General features: G+C 39.6%; 1 protein-coding gene across 2 annotated transcripts in view; it reads left to right on the plus strand.

Moving 5' to 3' along the window:
* The window catches only part of spock1 (SPARC (osteonectin), cwcv and kazal like domains proteoglycan 1), a 73,764-nt gene that overhangs the window by 14,866 nt on the left and 41,405 nt on the right, over positions 1-17,493 (plus strand). For both annotated transcript variants that reach the window (XM_058063045.1, XM_058063046.1), the window contains exon 3: positions 15,821-15,866. In XM_058063045.1, coding sequence (XP_057919028.1) covers positions 15,821-15,866 — 46 coding nt within the window. The remainder of the gene's footprint in view (positions 1-15,820; positions 15,867-17,493) is intronic.

Consider the following 17,493-nt stretch of genomic DNA (forward strand, 5'->3'; position numbering starts at 1 on the left):
TGAAGGACATCATTTCCTTCTTCATGTTCCTCCCTCTATGACAGCATCATGATGGACGAGTAGTGGGTACGAAGACGTGAAGAACAATGGGGCCAAATAGCTAGTCATATCCCGGGGCTAAATAAAATGATATTTATTATGAAAATGTCAGTCTTTAGGTTGATGAAAGGGAGAAATTAAGTAAGATAGGTTTGGAAATGAATACATTTCTGCATGTTTGAGGGTGACAGACAGGTTGTTTGACAGTTTTTAATTAAAAAGGGAGCTGAGTCAGCTGCAGCGCCTGGATCACATTTTAAGCGGGACACCCGGGCAACCTACGCAGGGTTTAAGGAGGCGTTTAATGTTTCCTCAATGAGGACTAGACGGAAGATCTGTCCTGGTTCATGTTTTGATCGTCTACTGTTTAGGAGTGGTCAGGAGAGCGTTCATGATGAGGATGAGAGGGAGGGTCTGATTTGAAAACGGATTCTGTCCTTCCCCCATGAATTATGTCTTTTTAGCTTCTGTTGTACATAATCTCATAAAAGTGCAGTATTACTCAGATGGTCAGAACGTAAGAGTCAAAATGCTTCATTTTGGCTTTATTACCTGAGTAATACTTGAATTTTTTGTTTCTATGTTTCCTGTTTGGTGCAATGTGTAGCAGTTCTTACAAAGAAAGAACATGTAGCACAAAGACCAAACTTAGTGGTCGTTCCACAGCACTGACACACTGAGATTGTTGTTGTGTGATTCACGGTGCAGTTTAGTGACATCTCACTCAGATGCCGATATCATTAATCGTAAAAAAAAAATGATACCAGTATAAGCATTTCAATAAGTAAGGCGCTAGTCTGAAAAAAAGATGAGTTGTCGTTTAATTGGGGACTTGAGGCACCCGTCCACACAGCACAGCAGACATATTGCGCTTCCAACATATTTTTCTTCATGTAGGCATAATTTCTGCATGGTCTTTGCTGTAAATTTTAACACCGGTCCGTGTGGCATTCTCTTTCTCACAAAAGGTGAAGCAACGATGCGCTTTGATTTATTTTAGCGGAAGTCAGCTGGTAAAAATAGCAGAATATAAAAATAACCTACTTTGGTGATGATGATGCGTCTTTTATAGGTCGCGATTATGTGACAATATTTGTCATTCAGACTGAACTTTGGGATCACTACTGTGAATAAAAATACACGGAAGTGTAGCACAAGACAGGACTGGAAAACCACATCAGTCCTACCTGCACTGGGTGTTCCTCAGCAGCTTTTTTTCCCCCATTACACCGCCGTCGTAAAATCCAAGCAGAAGGTGTAGTTATTTTCAATTTGATCAAAGTTACTTAAGATTTGTCAGATCAAAATATGATCCACTCCTAAACATCATAGGAAGTCTTTTACTATACTGAAATCTGTTTTACATTTCATAATATACTATTATTAAATATACAGAGGACGAGTGGTTAGCACGCAGGCCTCACAGCTAGGAGACCCGAGTTCAATTCCACCCTCGGCCATGTCTGTGTGGAGTTTGCATGTTCTACAAATGCATGCGTGGGTTTTCTCCGGGTACTCAGGTTTCCTCCCACATTCCAAAAACATGCTAGGTTAATTAGCGACTCCAAATTGTCCATAGGTATGAATGTGAGTGTGAATGGTTGTTTGTCTATATGTGCCCTGTGATTGGCTGGCCACCAGTCCAGGGTGTACCCCGCCTCTCGCCTGAAGACAGCTGGGATAGGCTCCAGCACCCCGCGACCCTCGTGAGGATAAGCGGTAGAAAATGAATGAATGAGCTCTCCTCCTAATTTGTGTGGAAGTGGTAACTTTTTGGCTTCTTATGTTGTCTTTCCCCACCCTCGGCCATCTCTGTGTGGCGTTAAAATATCGCCTCATCTGGTGACACCGCACCCGTTTTATATTCCGATCAATATAGCAACGTTTGGTATGTTGGTTTGTTGAAATTGCAAAGGTATTTGTCTGCGGGTTCAACCTTGGAGGAAATGGTCATAAAAGGTATACGAGTGGCAGCAAACTTCCGCCTTTCCTCGCTTTCTGCCCACAATACATTGCAGCCTCACTCTGCACAGGAACAACACAATAACGTTTAATTCCAAGGATGAATGTGAGCCAAGCCGGGAACATTACGGCTGCATTTCACAAACAGTCAACATAGCATCATATATGAGGAAGAATCAACGCGGTCAAGGTCGGGATAAAGACGATGCGATGACAAAGACGGCGAGAAATGGATCTAACCAACATCAGCCGAGCTTGATTAGAAAAAGATGGCAGATAGAGAGAGACAGGAGACGGGAAAAAAAAAAGAGGTGTCTTCATTTTTGAGGACGTGGAGTTGAGACAATGACAGCGCTATTATTTTCATCATGTGTGAAGAGCGAGCAAAGTCATTAGCGATATAAACGAATCAGCCGCACGCAGACAAACAAACCCAGCGTTGATGTTGAGCCTCAACCGGAATGCCAATCAAGCGCTACGCGCTCTTGATGAATGGCAATTAAACCGCAGGAGACAGAATGAGGATTGTTTTGCGGTCGGGCTCGCCGCATCCTGACCGAAATCGCTTTTCTCCGACGTACGGGTTTTACTTTTCCGTTTGATTCTACAGAGTTATCCATCTCCTCTAGCACCAATTTTCCAATTTTATCTCTGCCTGTTACTGTTTTACTGACACAGCAGTCTCATTTTAAGGGGAAAAAAAAACCCAATCCAGCAGATATCCTGCTCAAAGGCACTGATATAATAACTTCAGTGGGTCAGATCCACGCCGAGGTGTGTGTACAGAACATCAGATGAAATCAAACTAGTCTTTAAATCTTTTAACATTCAAATTGTAGGGTCACATCACCTTGTACTTCGGTACGAGGTTCATTATTAAAAAAAAAAAAAAACTAAAAAAAAAAATCTTAAATTGTAAAAAAAAAAAAAATCAACCCCCCCAAAAAAACTTACCCCCCCCCCCCCCAAAAAAAAGAAAAATAAATAAAAATAAATAAAAAAACCTTAAACTGTATTATGGAAAGCAGGAAGTGAACAAATGTAACAGTTACTGATTGTAAAAGTACCAGATGGAGGGGTAGGATTTAATAAGCTTTGCTTCTTCCTACTCCTTTTGGACATGTGGAACTGGGAACTGATTATGTGACAAAAATAAAAAAAAATAAAAAAAATACAAAAAACAAAAACTATATTTGGAAAGCAGGAAGTGAACAAATGTAACAGTTACTGATTGTAAAAGTACCAGATGGAGGGGTAGGATTTAATAAGCTTTGCTTCTTCCTACTCCTTTTGGACATGTGGAACTGTGAACTGATTATGTGACAAAAATAAAATAAACTATATTAGGAAAGCAGGTAGTGAACAAATGTAACAGTTACTGATTGTAAAAGTACCAGATGGAGGGGTAGGATTTAATAAGCTTTGCTTCTTCCTACTCCTTTTGGACATGTGGAACTGTGAACTGATTATGTGATGCATTCAATTGTAATCTGATGCATGTTCAAATGAAATAAAACCATTACCATTACCAAATTAGAGCTATGCTGCATATTGTAAATGTGGGAAAAACACTCAAAACACAAAACAATCAAGAAACATGACAAAGTCAGATATTGGAAGAGAATGGTGGCATTGGAGTCTCCCTAATTAAGCATTCCTGATTAGGGATTGAAAACGGCTGTGCACAGTGGCTTCCTCTGACAGGTGGAAAGCAATGGTTCATCACACCCGGAATTGAACATTGATTGGCTGTGTTTGTGTTTGGGCTTGTTAGGCATAAGCTGATAGGTTCTCATTGTAGTTGGGAGGGCAAAGTGAGTAGGGGGGAGGGGGGGAATGAAGAGCCATGTGAAAGTCGTTGGTGCAATCAATGGGAAATTTACATATCAAAACTTCTCTGATGGCACTGATGATAAAGGTAGAGTGATTTCGGGGGGGGGAAAAAAGTAAAAAAAAATCATAATAAAATCATAATAAGAGAAGGAAAAATATTAAAAAATAACAGCAAAAGGTGTCACATATGGAAAAAAAACTTCATACCAATGATACTTTCTCCCTGATAACACAAAGCTTAGATAAAAACATCATAACTAAGCTGCCTGATCGTCCTTCAAAAATGCATATTTTACATCAAAGCCTTCAAATATTGACAATCTTCATCAACATAATATACTGTATATTAAAAAAAAACACTCTTTAATCAGCCAGCAACGATTTGCGTTCTTTATTTATCTGAAATGACACACGTTGACGTTGCTTTACCGAGAAACATTTTAATTCAACATCTTGAGTACATTTACAGGATCCTGCATCAAAGTACACACAAAGTACACGCAAACAGAAAGCAATTATTTGTCGTCCGCTTTTAGTGACCAGAGGCAGAGGAGGCGAAATGTTGGCAATATGAAGTCGTTAATTGGAAGAGTACAACAGCAGGCGGTGGAGTTGCAGTGAACTGGAGATAGGCACCGTCTTTAATTGCTCCAGACGTCGTTAAATACCCAGGAGGAGAGTCCGTGCTGGGCTCCCCTTGACTTCACCTTATACTCAATAACGTTTGGAAGGCGGGTTCCTTTTTAACTGGTATTCTCATGTATATTGTGAGGATAAGCGGTAGAAAATGAATGAATGAATGAGTTCTCCTCCGATTTTGTGTGGAAGTGGTAACTTTTTGGCTTCTTATTTTGTCTTTCCCCACCCTCGGCTATGTCTGTGTGGAGTTTGCATGTTCTCCCCGTGCATGCGTGGGTTTTCTCCGGGTACTCTGGTTTCCTCCCACATTCCAAAAACATGCTAGGTTAATTAGCGACTCCAAATTGTCCATAGGTATGAATGTGAGTGTGAATGGTTGTTTGTCTATATGTGCCCTGTGATTGGCTGGCGACCAGTCTCTCCCAAAGACAGCTAGGATAAGCTCCAGCACCCCCTGAGACCCTTGTGAGGATAAGCGGTAGAAAATGAATGAATGAATGAGTTCTCCTCCAATTTTGTGTGGAAGTGGTAACTTCTTGGCTTCTTATTTTGTCTTTCCCCACCCTCGGCTATCTCTGTGTGGAGTTTGCATGTTCTCCCCGTGCATGCGTGGGTTTTCTCCGGGTACTCCGGTTTCCTCCTACATTCCAAAAACATGCTAGGTTAATTAGCGACTCCAAATTGTCCATAGGTATGAATGTGAGTGTGAATGGTTGTTTGTCTATATGTGCCCTGTGATTGGCTGGCGACCAGTCTCGCCCAAAGACAGCTGGGATAGGCTCCAGCACCCTCCTGCGACCCTTGTGAGGATAAGCCGTAGAAAAATGAATGAATGAATGAGTTCTCCTCCTATTTTGTGTGGAAGTGGTAACTTCTTGGCTTCTTATTTTGTCTTTCCCCACCCTCGGCCATCTTTGTGTGGAGTTTGCATGTTCTCCCCGTGCATGCGTGGGTTTTCTCCGGGTACTCCGGTTTCCTCCCACATTCCAAAAACATGCTAGGTTAATTGGCGACTCCAAATTGTCCATAGGTATGAATGTGAGTGTGAATGGTTGTTTGTCTATATGTGTCCTGTGATTGGCTGGCCACCAGTCCAGGGTGTACCCCACCTCTCGCACAAAGACAGCTGGGATAGGCTCCAGCACCCCCGCGACCCTCATGAGGAAAAAGCGATAGAAAATGAATGAATGAAATAATTTCCCCCCGCATTCATTTTCCACTCAACATCTTGATTATCGTTCCTCGTTTCTTGTTCCTCGTTCGTCAGCTGTATGGTAATGATGCCAATTATGGCGGCCATAACAGTGATGATGATGATGATGATGATGATGCGTTGGCGGCATCCCAAGGATTCTTTCATCCACCCAATCTTTATGTGCGTTGCTGTTGAGAAGACAGACTTGTTTGCTGGAATTGTTTCAAAAAAAGAACATTCTGTCCTCGTGGTGGGTGGGGCTGGTGGGGGGGGGGGGGGTTGTGTAAAAATGGGGAAGCCAGTTTGATTTTGCATCAAATATAACAGAAGTTATATCATAAGTGTTGTGTGGGTAAAATACCAACATACGTCTTTATCATCATAAATGGGTTAGAAATCGCGGCGGGGGGGGGGGGGGGGGGGTGTATTTGTTGTTTAATAATTTTGGCACCCAGCACTCACAGGACCTTGCTTTATATTCATCTGCCACCTCGATAGTACAGCCTTCCCTCATTTATCACAGTTAATTGGTTCCACACCTGACTGTGATAAGTGAGTCTCTATGTGTTATTCCTCATCAATGTAACATTACTGGCACCTAGTGGCCAGTGTACAATACTACACATTATGTCTTAAATGTGTCTTCTAGATGCCTTAAATATTTTCTTTAATTTGTCCATTTTTATGTTTGAAAATGCTTAATTATGGGCGAGAATACGTACATTTTTTAATACCAGGCGGACGAGTGGTTAGCGCGCAGGCCTCACAGCTAGGAGACCCGGGTTCAATTCCACCCTCGGTCATCTTTGTGTGGAGTTTGCATGTTCTCCCCGTGCATGTGTGGGTTTCCTCCCACATTCCAAAAACATGCTAGGTTAATTAGTGACTCCAAGTTGTCCATAGGTATGAATGTGAGTGTGAATGGTTGTTTGTCTATATGTGCCCTGTGATTGGCTGGCCACCAGTCCAGGGTGTACCCCACCTCTCGACCAGAAGACAGCTGGGATAGGCTCCAGCACCCCTGCGAACCTCGTGAGGATAAGCAGTAGAAAATGAATGAATGAATGAGTTCTCCTCCTATTTTGTGTGGAAGTGGTAACTTTTTGGCTTCTTATTTTGTCTTTCCCCACCCTCGGCCATCTCTGAGTGGAGTTTACATGTTCTCCCCGTGCATACGTGGGTTTTCTCCGGGTACTCCGGTTTCCTCCCACATTCCAAAAACATGCTAGGTTAATTAGCGACTCCAAATTGTCCATAGGTATGAATGTGAGTGTGAATGGTTGTTTGTCTATATGTGCCCTGTGATTGGCTGGCAATCATGTTTTTGGTTGAGTTTTGCAGGGTTCCAAGTTGATGTAAAAGGTACATGGTCTGCTAGAAACCCACCTAAGAAGCTCCTACAGACTGTTTCAACTCTCGTGTTGCATCACAGACCGTCGGTTCCTCACTGCAATACTTCAACCACACAGTCAAGCTCCTAATTCTGGTGGCTTCAACCAAAACAAATTCAAAATTTGATTCCAGGTTTTGCATTTCACTAACTCGATTCCTTTCACTGGCTGAGTAAGTCAGCCAGTGAAAGGAATCGAGTTAGTGTGCGAGTTTGTGAGAAATATGCATTCGCTCTACACGGTGCTCAATTATCCAGAGAGGTTTTTTGTGTGTGTGTTTGTGTAAAAGCTTTTCAGTTCTGAGATTCAAAGGATGCATCTCAGCTGAGACAAGCTGTGTGATGTTTTTATTCAAATATGCTTGGCAGGGAGGGGGGTAACACTGGCATTAAGATTTGTTTGACTGAGCGCCAGAAAATGTGGCTTTTAAATTGAGTCACAGATTCTGACCCCAGGAATTGTGTAATGTTTACTTCGCATGCATCCTGGAGGAACGTTTGCTTGCTAAAATTGATGTATTGTTTCCAAGCGATTCGAATAAAGCTAGGGTTTGTGCTAAGTAAAAGTCCAGGGTCAGGCAGAATGAGCTGACACGTTTGTAGGTTAAATAAAAGGCAAATAAAGTTTTTTCGTTTTTATTTTCGAACAGTACATATAATGCCATTCTGTTTTGTTACGTTTTAAAAGTTAAATCAGTTCTGGCGGTGCGAGGTCGGCCGGTCGATTTTCGTTTTAATGCAGATCCAGTGGCTTTGAAGTTGGTAACCCATAACCCTTAACCCATAGTCCATAACCCATAGTCCATAACCTATAACACATAGTTCATAACTCATAACCCATAGTCCATAACCGATAATCCATAGTCCATAACCCATAGTCCATAACCCATAGCCCATAGTCCATAACACATAGTCCATAACCCATAACCATAACCCATAATCCATAACCCATAGTCCATAACCGATAATCCATAAACCATAACCGATAGTCCATAACCCATAGCCCATAACCCATAGTCCATAACCGATAATCCATAAACCATAACCGATAATCCATAGTCCATAACCCATAGCCCATAGCCCATAGTCCATAACCCATAGTCCATAACCCATAGTCCATAACCGATAATCCATAAACCATAACCGATAGTCCATAACACATAGTCCATAGTCCATAACCCATAACCCATAACCCATAGTCCACAACCCATAGTCCATAACTCATAGTCCATAACCGATAATCCATAAACCATAACCCATAGTCCATAACCCAACCGATTGTAGCAAAAAATACAGCACAAGGATCTGCCCTTCCTGCTGTGACATTTTAATAGCTGTTTTGATGTAACCTGTTCTTTCAAGATTCCTCCCACAAGTCCTGGCGTGGATGGGAACGCCATCAAAGTTGCAGTGAAAGTCAACACCCACGTCATGGTCATTGTGCCCTTTCAAATCCAACGTGCAGGCCTGCTGTAAGAAATATGACTAACCTAATGCTCCCCGACTGCACTGTACATCATCGCTAAATCGACTCCGTGAAAGAATAGGCTTTATGTTATCAGGGATTCTTGTATCACCTCTTAAGTGGAAAATAAGACTTCATTGGACCACAGAAAGCTTTGGGTTGCTTCCCCCCCTGAAGGGTTCATTAAAATGTATATATTTTCTTCAACTCGGAATACATTTGTTCCATTTCTCTCAGCCAGTTTAGATATGAACCTGAGTAAAAACGATATGATACAATCACCAGCATGTGCTTTGCAATCAAGGTTATTCTGGAAATCTTGATCAATGGCGCAAGCGCACATCGCTCAACCGATGAGTGTAGAGATCACTGGGCTGGAAGCATCAATTCCCTTATGGGCTTGTTAGAGAGCTTGACTTGTTTGTGGAAAAGGAGAAACAGAATGGAAATGGGGGGTGGGGGGGGGGGGGTGGGGGGTGCGCGCATTTGGATGGAATGATAACAAAGTCCCTCTTCGAATAAAGCTAGGGTTTGTGCTAAGTAAAAGTCCAGGGTCAGGCAGAATGAGCTGACGTGTTTGTAGGTTAAATAAAAGGCAAATAAAGTAAAGAAACAAAAAAAGTGTTTTTGTTTTTGAAAAGTACATATAATGCCATTTTTGTTTCGTTATGTTTTAAAAGTTAAATCAGTTCTGGCGGTGCGAGGTCGGCCGGTCGATTTTCGTTTTGATGCAGATCCAGTAGCTCTGAAGTTGGTGACCCATAACCCTTAACCCATAGTCCATAACCCATAACACATAGTCTATAACCCATAACACATAGTCCAAAACTCATAATCCATAGTCCATAACCATAGTCCATAACCGATAATCCATAAACCATAACCAATAACCCATAGTCCATAACCGATAGTCCATAACACATAGTCCATAGTCCGTAACACATAGTCCATAACCCATAACCCATAGTCCATAACCCATAACACATAGTCCATAACACATAGTCCATAACTCATAACCCATAACCCATAGTCCATAACCGATAATCCATAAACCATAAATGATAATCCATAGTCCATAACCCATAGTCCATAACCCATAGTCCATAACCTATAGTCCATAACCCATAACACATAGTCCATAACCCATAGTCCATAACCCATAGTCCATAACCTATAGTCCATAACCCATAACACATAGTCCATAACCCATAACCGATAGTCCATAACCCATAGTCCATAACCCATAGTCCATAACCTATAGTCCATAACCCATAACACATAGTCCATAACCCATAACCCATAGTCCATAACCCATAACACAGTCCATAACTCATAACACATAACCCATAGTCCATAAACCATAACCCATAGTCCATAGTCCATAACACATAGTCCATAGTCCATAACTCATAACCCTTAGTCCATAACCTATAACCCATAGTCCATAACCGATAATCCATAGTCCATAACCGATAATCCATAGTCCATAACTCATAACCCATAGTCCATAACCGATAATCCATAAACCATAACCCATAACAAGATGGTGTTCCTTTTTATGAGACATTTTTTTTGCTATCCAGGGAACATCACTATAGCGCGGTGCTCCTCAAGTGGTGGGGCGGGGCGGTGTGGGGAACTGTCAGGGGACTGTTAGTGGAGGTTTGCCAACATTTGAAGTAAAAGTACTCATCATGAAATTTGACACTTGAATACGCAAATCCTGTAGTTTTTTCAATGGGGGGGGGGGGGTATGACAGAAAGTCATGTTAGCAAGTTTTATGGTTAATGTCGAAAATGTACACAACTATTTTGCCTTATTTGCGTGCGTTCTGGTACCTTAATAATTTTACTGATCGACTTATTTTTAACAATGTCCGAAATACATTCTTATTTTTGTACTATAGTCTGGACATTGAACAGACATTCACTTCTATGTGAATATTAGGTAAATATAACTTCATAGAATAATAACCTATGATCTATTTTTGTATGTCGATGGCTAGATTTCCAAGGTATATCCATCTCCTTTCTCCATACTGTCAATTCTGATCCGGTTTTGCCTTGACGACTCCTTTCCCTCATTATTCCTCCACATCAGAGCCATTTTCCTCTTTTTTTTTTCCGTCCTGTTCCTGAGTAAGCTTTATAAGCCCCTGTAGGAGCGTATGAAATGACCTCTAGAGGTGAATGATTAGGCCGGATATTCTCGATCACATTAATCAGACGTGATGCGGCGTGTTGGCTACAAAGCCCACCAGCACTCGTTTATCAACGTTTCTCAAAGGAAAAGCGAATATAGCCGAGTATTAGTGTTAGTGTTATATCTAATAACTTTAAACCACAAATCCGAAATATTAAGGTTTCTTCAGCGCTTGGACATTTTATGAGGATGTCATATATTTTTAATCATGTACCTTTTCTCCAATAACATCGCCGCCACCGTGACAATGAAAGGCTATGTCAGCTCTTGCACTATATAAATACTTTTACTGATGTACCAGTCAATATAAATTACAGTCGTCTTTCTTTGAATTAGTTTCCAAAGTATATCCATAAATCATGTTTCATGGTTGACTATATATATATATTATATACATTTCCTTTAAACTTAAAAAGCCAAAAACTTACCACTTCCACACGGATAGGGAGGATAACTATTAACAGTTATTTAACCTTTAACATGAACATTAATCAAACGTAATAATTTTTTCTGGGTACATGATACCATACAGCATCCATATCAAACTTGCGCGGGGCCGCACTAACATTAAACTTTCATATCAAGGCGGGGGCCTCAAACTAGTGTCCTGTGGGCCACGTGTTTGAGACCCCTGATTTACAACATATTGCGCAACTGCAGGGTCTTGAGACACATGCTAACTCGCAAACTAGAGAGCTAGCCACCTAAACGGTAGCCTTCAAGTTATTTCCTTTAAACTTAAATAGCCAAAAACTTACCACTTCCACATGGATAGTGAGGATAACTATTAACAGTTATTTAACCTTTAACATGAACATTAATCAAACGTAATAATTTTTTCTGGGTACATGATACCATACAGCATCCATATCAAACTAACATTAAACTTTCATATCAAGGCGGGGGCCTCAAACTAGCGTCCTGCGTGCCACATTTGGCCCGCAGGCCGCATGTTTGAGACCCCTGATTTACAACATATTGCGCAACTGCAGGGTCTTGAGACACATGCTAACTCGCAAACTAGAGAGCTAGCGACCTAAACGGTAGCCTTCAAGTTATTTCCTTTAAACTTAAAAATAGCCAAAAACTTACCACTTCCACACGGATAGGGAGGATAACTATTAACAGTTATTTAACCTTTAACATGAACATTAATCAAACGTAATAATTTTTTCTGGGTTTGAGACCCCTGATCTACGGGTTGTTATGTCACTGATATTAAATTTGGATTTCGTCTTTGAGATATATTTCCAATAAATAGTGTCGTTATTCTCACGTCAATACAATACTTAATGATTGTTACTGTAGAGCAACACCACTTCCACCAGGCTTGACAAAACAATTACCAAGACATTGGCTACATTAGAGTATTTATTACTGATTTGTATTTTCCATCAGGTACTTTGTCTCATGAGACTCGAGGATCTAATGGAACTACCCACTGTGTCATGGAGGCGCTTGGACTCAGCCAAGCATTCAATTAGCCATGATTACAATGTAGCCGCCGCTAAATAAAATCACCCATGTAGGATTTTTACAACCGAGGAGTCTCGCTTTCACACAACAGATGCTGCATTGCATTTTTCAATCACATTTAATTGAAACACAGGAATGCATAAATATTCCCACTTATGCTTTTACCAAAGTGGGGCCTATAGAGAAATTAGAAATTCAAGTGAACATTAGTCAAAATGATGTCAATTTATCGGGAAGATTTGTTGGTAAATTTCAGCAGCAGTACAAAGACATCCCATAATAACTACATTGTTTTATTCCCTTGTGAGAAGGTTGAAGGGTTCAGATGACATTGAGGTTGTATCACAGTGAGTGAAGCAGCCAGTTAATGTTTTTTAGATGAGCACACTGAAACAATAATATGGGTTATGGGAAAGGAAAGGTCATCCATGAGGCTGAATATTAATACCACAAAGCGCTACAGAGATTGAAGCAACATCATGGAAAACTATGGTAGAGTCCGTATAAACCAGGGGTGGGCAAACTACGGCCCGGGGGCCACGTGTGGCCCGCCAAGCGTTTGAATCCGGCCCACCAGTTAGTCTAAGTCTTAAGTATTTCTACTTCAACATATGTACATGCTGGCAACATGACTGGTCGGATGTCTTATTCAGTAAAAAAAAAAAAAAAATGTAAAATTCAATTTCGTAGTTTGATGTGGTCTGATGTTTACAGTGCGGCGGGAAAAAATGTACATTTATTTATTTATTTAGTTTTTTAGTATATATTTTTTTATTTACAAATATTTACATATTTACAACATATAGCTAATAGTATGACACTTTTACAGATAAAATTAGACAAATAATTCAAAGTGGACTGTTGGTATTATAAGCATAAAATAGTGTGTATGTCAAATACATATATAGAATTGTATTTATTTATTTATTTTTATGTTTTTTTTATTATATATTTATTTTATTTGCAAATATTTACATATTTACAACATATAGCTAATAGTATGACACTTTTACAGATAAAATTAGATAAATAATTCAAGGTGGACTGTTGGTATTCTAAGCATAAAATCGTGTGTGTGTCAAATACATATATAGAAATTTATTTATTTATGTATTTTATTATTATTTTTATTTATTTATTTCTATTTATGTATTTTTATTATATATTTATTTTATTAACAAATATTTACATATTTACAACATATAGCTAATAATATGACACTTTTACAGATACAATTATACAATAATAATTCAAGGTGGACTGTTGGTATTATAAGCATAAAATAGTGTGTGTGTCAAATACATATATAGAAATTTATTTATCTATTTATGTATTTATTTTTTATTTATTTTTAATTTTTTGATTTCTATTTAAGTTTTTTATATATTATTTTATTTACAAATATTTACATATTTACAACATATAGCTTATAGTATGACACTTTTACAGATAAAATTAGACACATAATTCAAGGTGGACTGTTTTATATTATTATAAGCATAACAATAGTGTGTGTGTGTGTGTGTGTGTGTCAAATATATTATTTATATATTTGTATATATTTGTATATATTTGTATATATATATTTATATGTAGGAGTAGAAAAATCCTAACGTGGTCTGCGTACTAGAATCCGTACTACATAATCCAATCATTCATAGAAATAAAATGTCCAGCATAGAAGAACGAATGTCCCCATCCTTCTTTCTTTCTTTCTTATTTCTCCGCTTTCTCGTTCTCCCTGCCGCTCTTCTCTCTGAGTTTGTATAATTGTGTTTCCAGTTGCACGCCACATCACATCAAGCTGAGAGTGCAAGTGTGTAAGAGCGTCTACGTCTGAGTCCTCTTGGTATTCCACCACCTTCTGATCCTGATTCCTATTAAATGAATCTCTTGTCCAATGCAATATTCAGAATGAGTAGCCGGGGGTTGTTAAAGATCAGGTAGACATCACACACTCTGTCGTTATCACTGACCTTTCTTTTTCTTTTCTCTCCTTTTTTTCCCATTCGGCTGCAATCATTTCAAGGAAGCGGAGGTAAGTCATTCCATTGTGTTGGGAATTTCAAAAACACTTATTTTCCAGAGGTGTTCATTTGAGTGCGAGGCAGGTTAGAGCGCATAAAGTGGAATAGTTCAGCACATTCAAATGTGAGGAAAAGACCTTGAAGCTATTTTAGCAACGCCCATTAACATTTATCATCTTTATGAAGGCACATTTTTTTAATAAATGTTTCAGGTGAATTCTCATCATGAAGGGAATATATATTTCGGGATGACTGTCTTCAGTGGTTTGGATCATAATATCGCTATGCCTGATGGGATTTCTTCATCAGCCGCCTGAGCATTAGTGAGGTCAGGAAACATTAGAAAGGATGTTGAAGGTTGGCTCGTTTGGTTTTGCGCTTCATCCTAAAATGTGTTGAATTTGTGGAGCGGAGAGGTAATACAAGGATCGCTTCAGCGACTTTTAAGTTGACTCCGAAAATGTCAGTGTCGCTTATCGGTGAAGATGTTGATCATGTGTTCATCATTTTGTGTGTTTTTCAACTCCAAGCTGAAAAATAGTCCAAAAAGACAATTTAATTGAGATCTCGCAAAGTTAAAATGTGGCAATAATATGAACTCACCGATATGAAATAAAATTCTAAAAAACATAAATATCACGGCAAAACTAGCAGCAATACGGAATACATAAAGTCTACCAAAAACATGGTTCACAGCAATGGTACCTCAGTTACATGCAAAACTTTAAACTATTATTATTTATTCTAAATTATTTAAATTATTTGTACAAATTACTGTTTACGCTGTACATTGTTCATATTTGATATATTTATTATTTATTATTTATTATTTATTATTTATTATTTATTATTTATTATTTATTATTTATTATTTATTATTTATTATTTATTATTTATTATTTATTATTTATTATTTATTATTTATTATTTATTATTTATTATACGGGAGCCAGGCAACGACATTTAGTTGGCAATTTCACTGCTGTATTATTATTTATTATTTATCATCCATCCATCCTTCCTTCCATCCATCCTTCCTTCCATCCATCCTTCCTTGATTCCTTCCTTCCATCCATCCATCCATCCATCCATCCATCCATCCTTCCATCCTTCCTTCCTTCCTTCCTTCCTTCCTTCCATCATCCATCCATCCATCCATCCATCCATCCATCCATCCTTCCTTCCTTCCTTCCTTCCTTCCTTCCTTCCTTCCTTCCTTCCTTCCTTCCTTCCTTCCTTCCTTCCTTCCTTCCTTCCTTCCTTCCTTCCATCCATCCATCCATCCATCCATGTACAGGAAAACTTGTCTTGGTTAGCGTCCGTTTTGGTTTAAGTCGGACCCCCTGGAATGAATGAATGATGTTAACCAATGCATACACTTTGTTGGCTTTGTAATCCTACATGCAAGGATGGTGGATTCATTGAACCAAAAAGAAGTGACTTACGCAACATGAACGTGCACAATAACTGTGATATCTGCTATTTATATTTATATTTATATTTATTCATTTGGCTGTTTGGTTGGTTATAAAACTCACCGTAAAATCACACCAGTTCTAACCCAATTTCTCTGTGTTGTGTTTGAAAATAGGATGACTACTTCAAAAGCTGGGCCCCTGCCAGGTCTCTCGAGCAAGGTGAGTGTTGATGTGAACTGCATGAATAATTAAGGTGGGTATATATTAAAGATGCCTCATACCATTTTTGATTACACTACACTACACACTCGGGGCGGGCTTTTGACTAAATGTCCTCAATCGCTTAATTGGGAAAGTCAACTATTAATTACATTTCCATGTCCCACTAAAGAAGATTAGATAAGCTTCGTTATATGGACAGAAGCATTTGTCATTGCCATAGCAACCGTGGATCACCAATTTAAGTTGTAGGCTAGTGTCCTTTCTTGCTTGAGTATCTCTAGTATACTATATTCTAGTATTTTGTTCACTAGGTGACAGTAATGTCACATTACTTTGGAATCATGACGTGTAAAACAAAGTTATCCTCTCAGTATGTGTGGAAGTGGTAAGTTTTTGGTTTCTTAAATTGTCCTTCTTCGGGACGGGTTTGGACTCAGCTTGGCAGTATCATCAACGACTTGCAACTGGACTGGATTCGGACTTGAGTAAAACGTGTCCCCGTTCAAAGTACTGCTACATCATTTCTAACAAGTTACATGAATATATGTTGAACATCTTCATTCATTTGTTGTTGTCACAGGGCACATATAGACAAACAACCATTCACACTCAAAATAAGAAAGGGAAAGACAAAATAAGAAGCAAAAAAGTGACCACTTCCACACAAAATAGGAGGAGAACTCATTCATTCATTCATTTTCTACCGCTTTTCCTCACGAGGGTCGCAAGCCTATCCCAGCTGAATTTAGGCGAGAGGCGGGGTACATCCTGCCAGCCAATCACAGGGCACATATAGACAAACAACCATTCACACTCACATTCATACCTATGGACAATTTGGAGTCGCTAATTAAATTAACCTAGCATGTTTTTGGAATGTGGGAGGAAACCGGAGTACCCGGAGGAAACCCACGCATGCACGTGGAGAACATGCAAACTCCACACGGAGATGGCCGAGGGTCGGGAAAGACAAAATAAGAAGCAAAAAAGTGACCACTTCCACACAAAATAGGAGGAGAACTCATTCATTCATTTTCTACCGCTTATCCTCACGGGGGTTGCGGGGGATGCTTGAGCCTATCCCAGCTGTCTTCGATCGAGAGGCGGGGTACACCCTGGACTGGTGGCCAGCCAGCCAATCACAGGGCACATATAGACAAACAACCATTCACACTCACATTCATACCTATGGACAATTTGGAGTCGCCAATTAAATTAACCTAGCATGTTTTTGGAATGTGGGAGGAAACCGGAGTACCCGGAGAAAACCCACGCATGCACGGGGAGAACATGCAAACTCCACACAGAGATGGCCGAGGGTGGAATTGAACCCTGGTCTCCTAGCTGTGAAGTCCGCGCGCTAACCACTCGACCACTGTGCCGCCGGATATCTTATTTTAAAACTGAAAACTCAAATAAAAATCAACACAGACGAGTGTAATTTTTGATAATTATCCTCCTTATTGCCTGAAGTGCCACATTAATAATTCCCTCTTATAGCCCGATTCCCATTCTCTACTGAACAATACCAGTAGTTATCTACGTGTATGCAGCGTGCGGAAACATAAAGAACTCTACTTCAATCTTCCATTTGATTTTTTCCATTGTACCGCGGTGCCACAAT

This window comes from Doryrhamphus excisus, chromosome 23 (assembly GCF_030265055.1).
Source record: "Doryrhamphus excisus isolate RoL2022-K1 chromosome 23, RoL_Dexc_1.0, whole genome shotgun sequence".
In the NCBI taxonomy this organism is placed as follows: Eukaryota; Metazoa; Chordata; class Actinopteri; order Syngnathiformes; family Syngnathidae; genus Doryrhamphus; species Doryrhamphus excisus.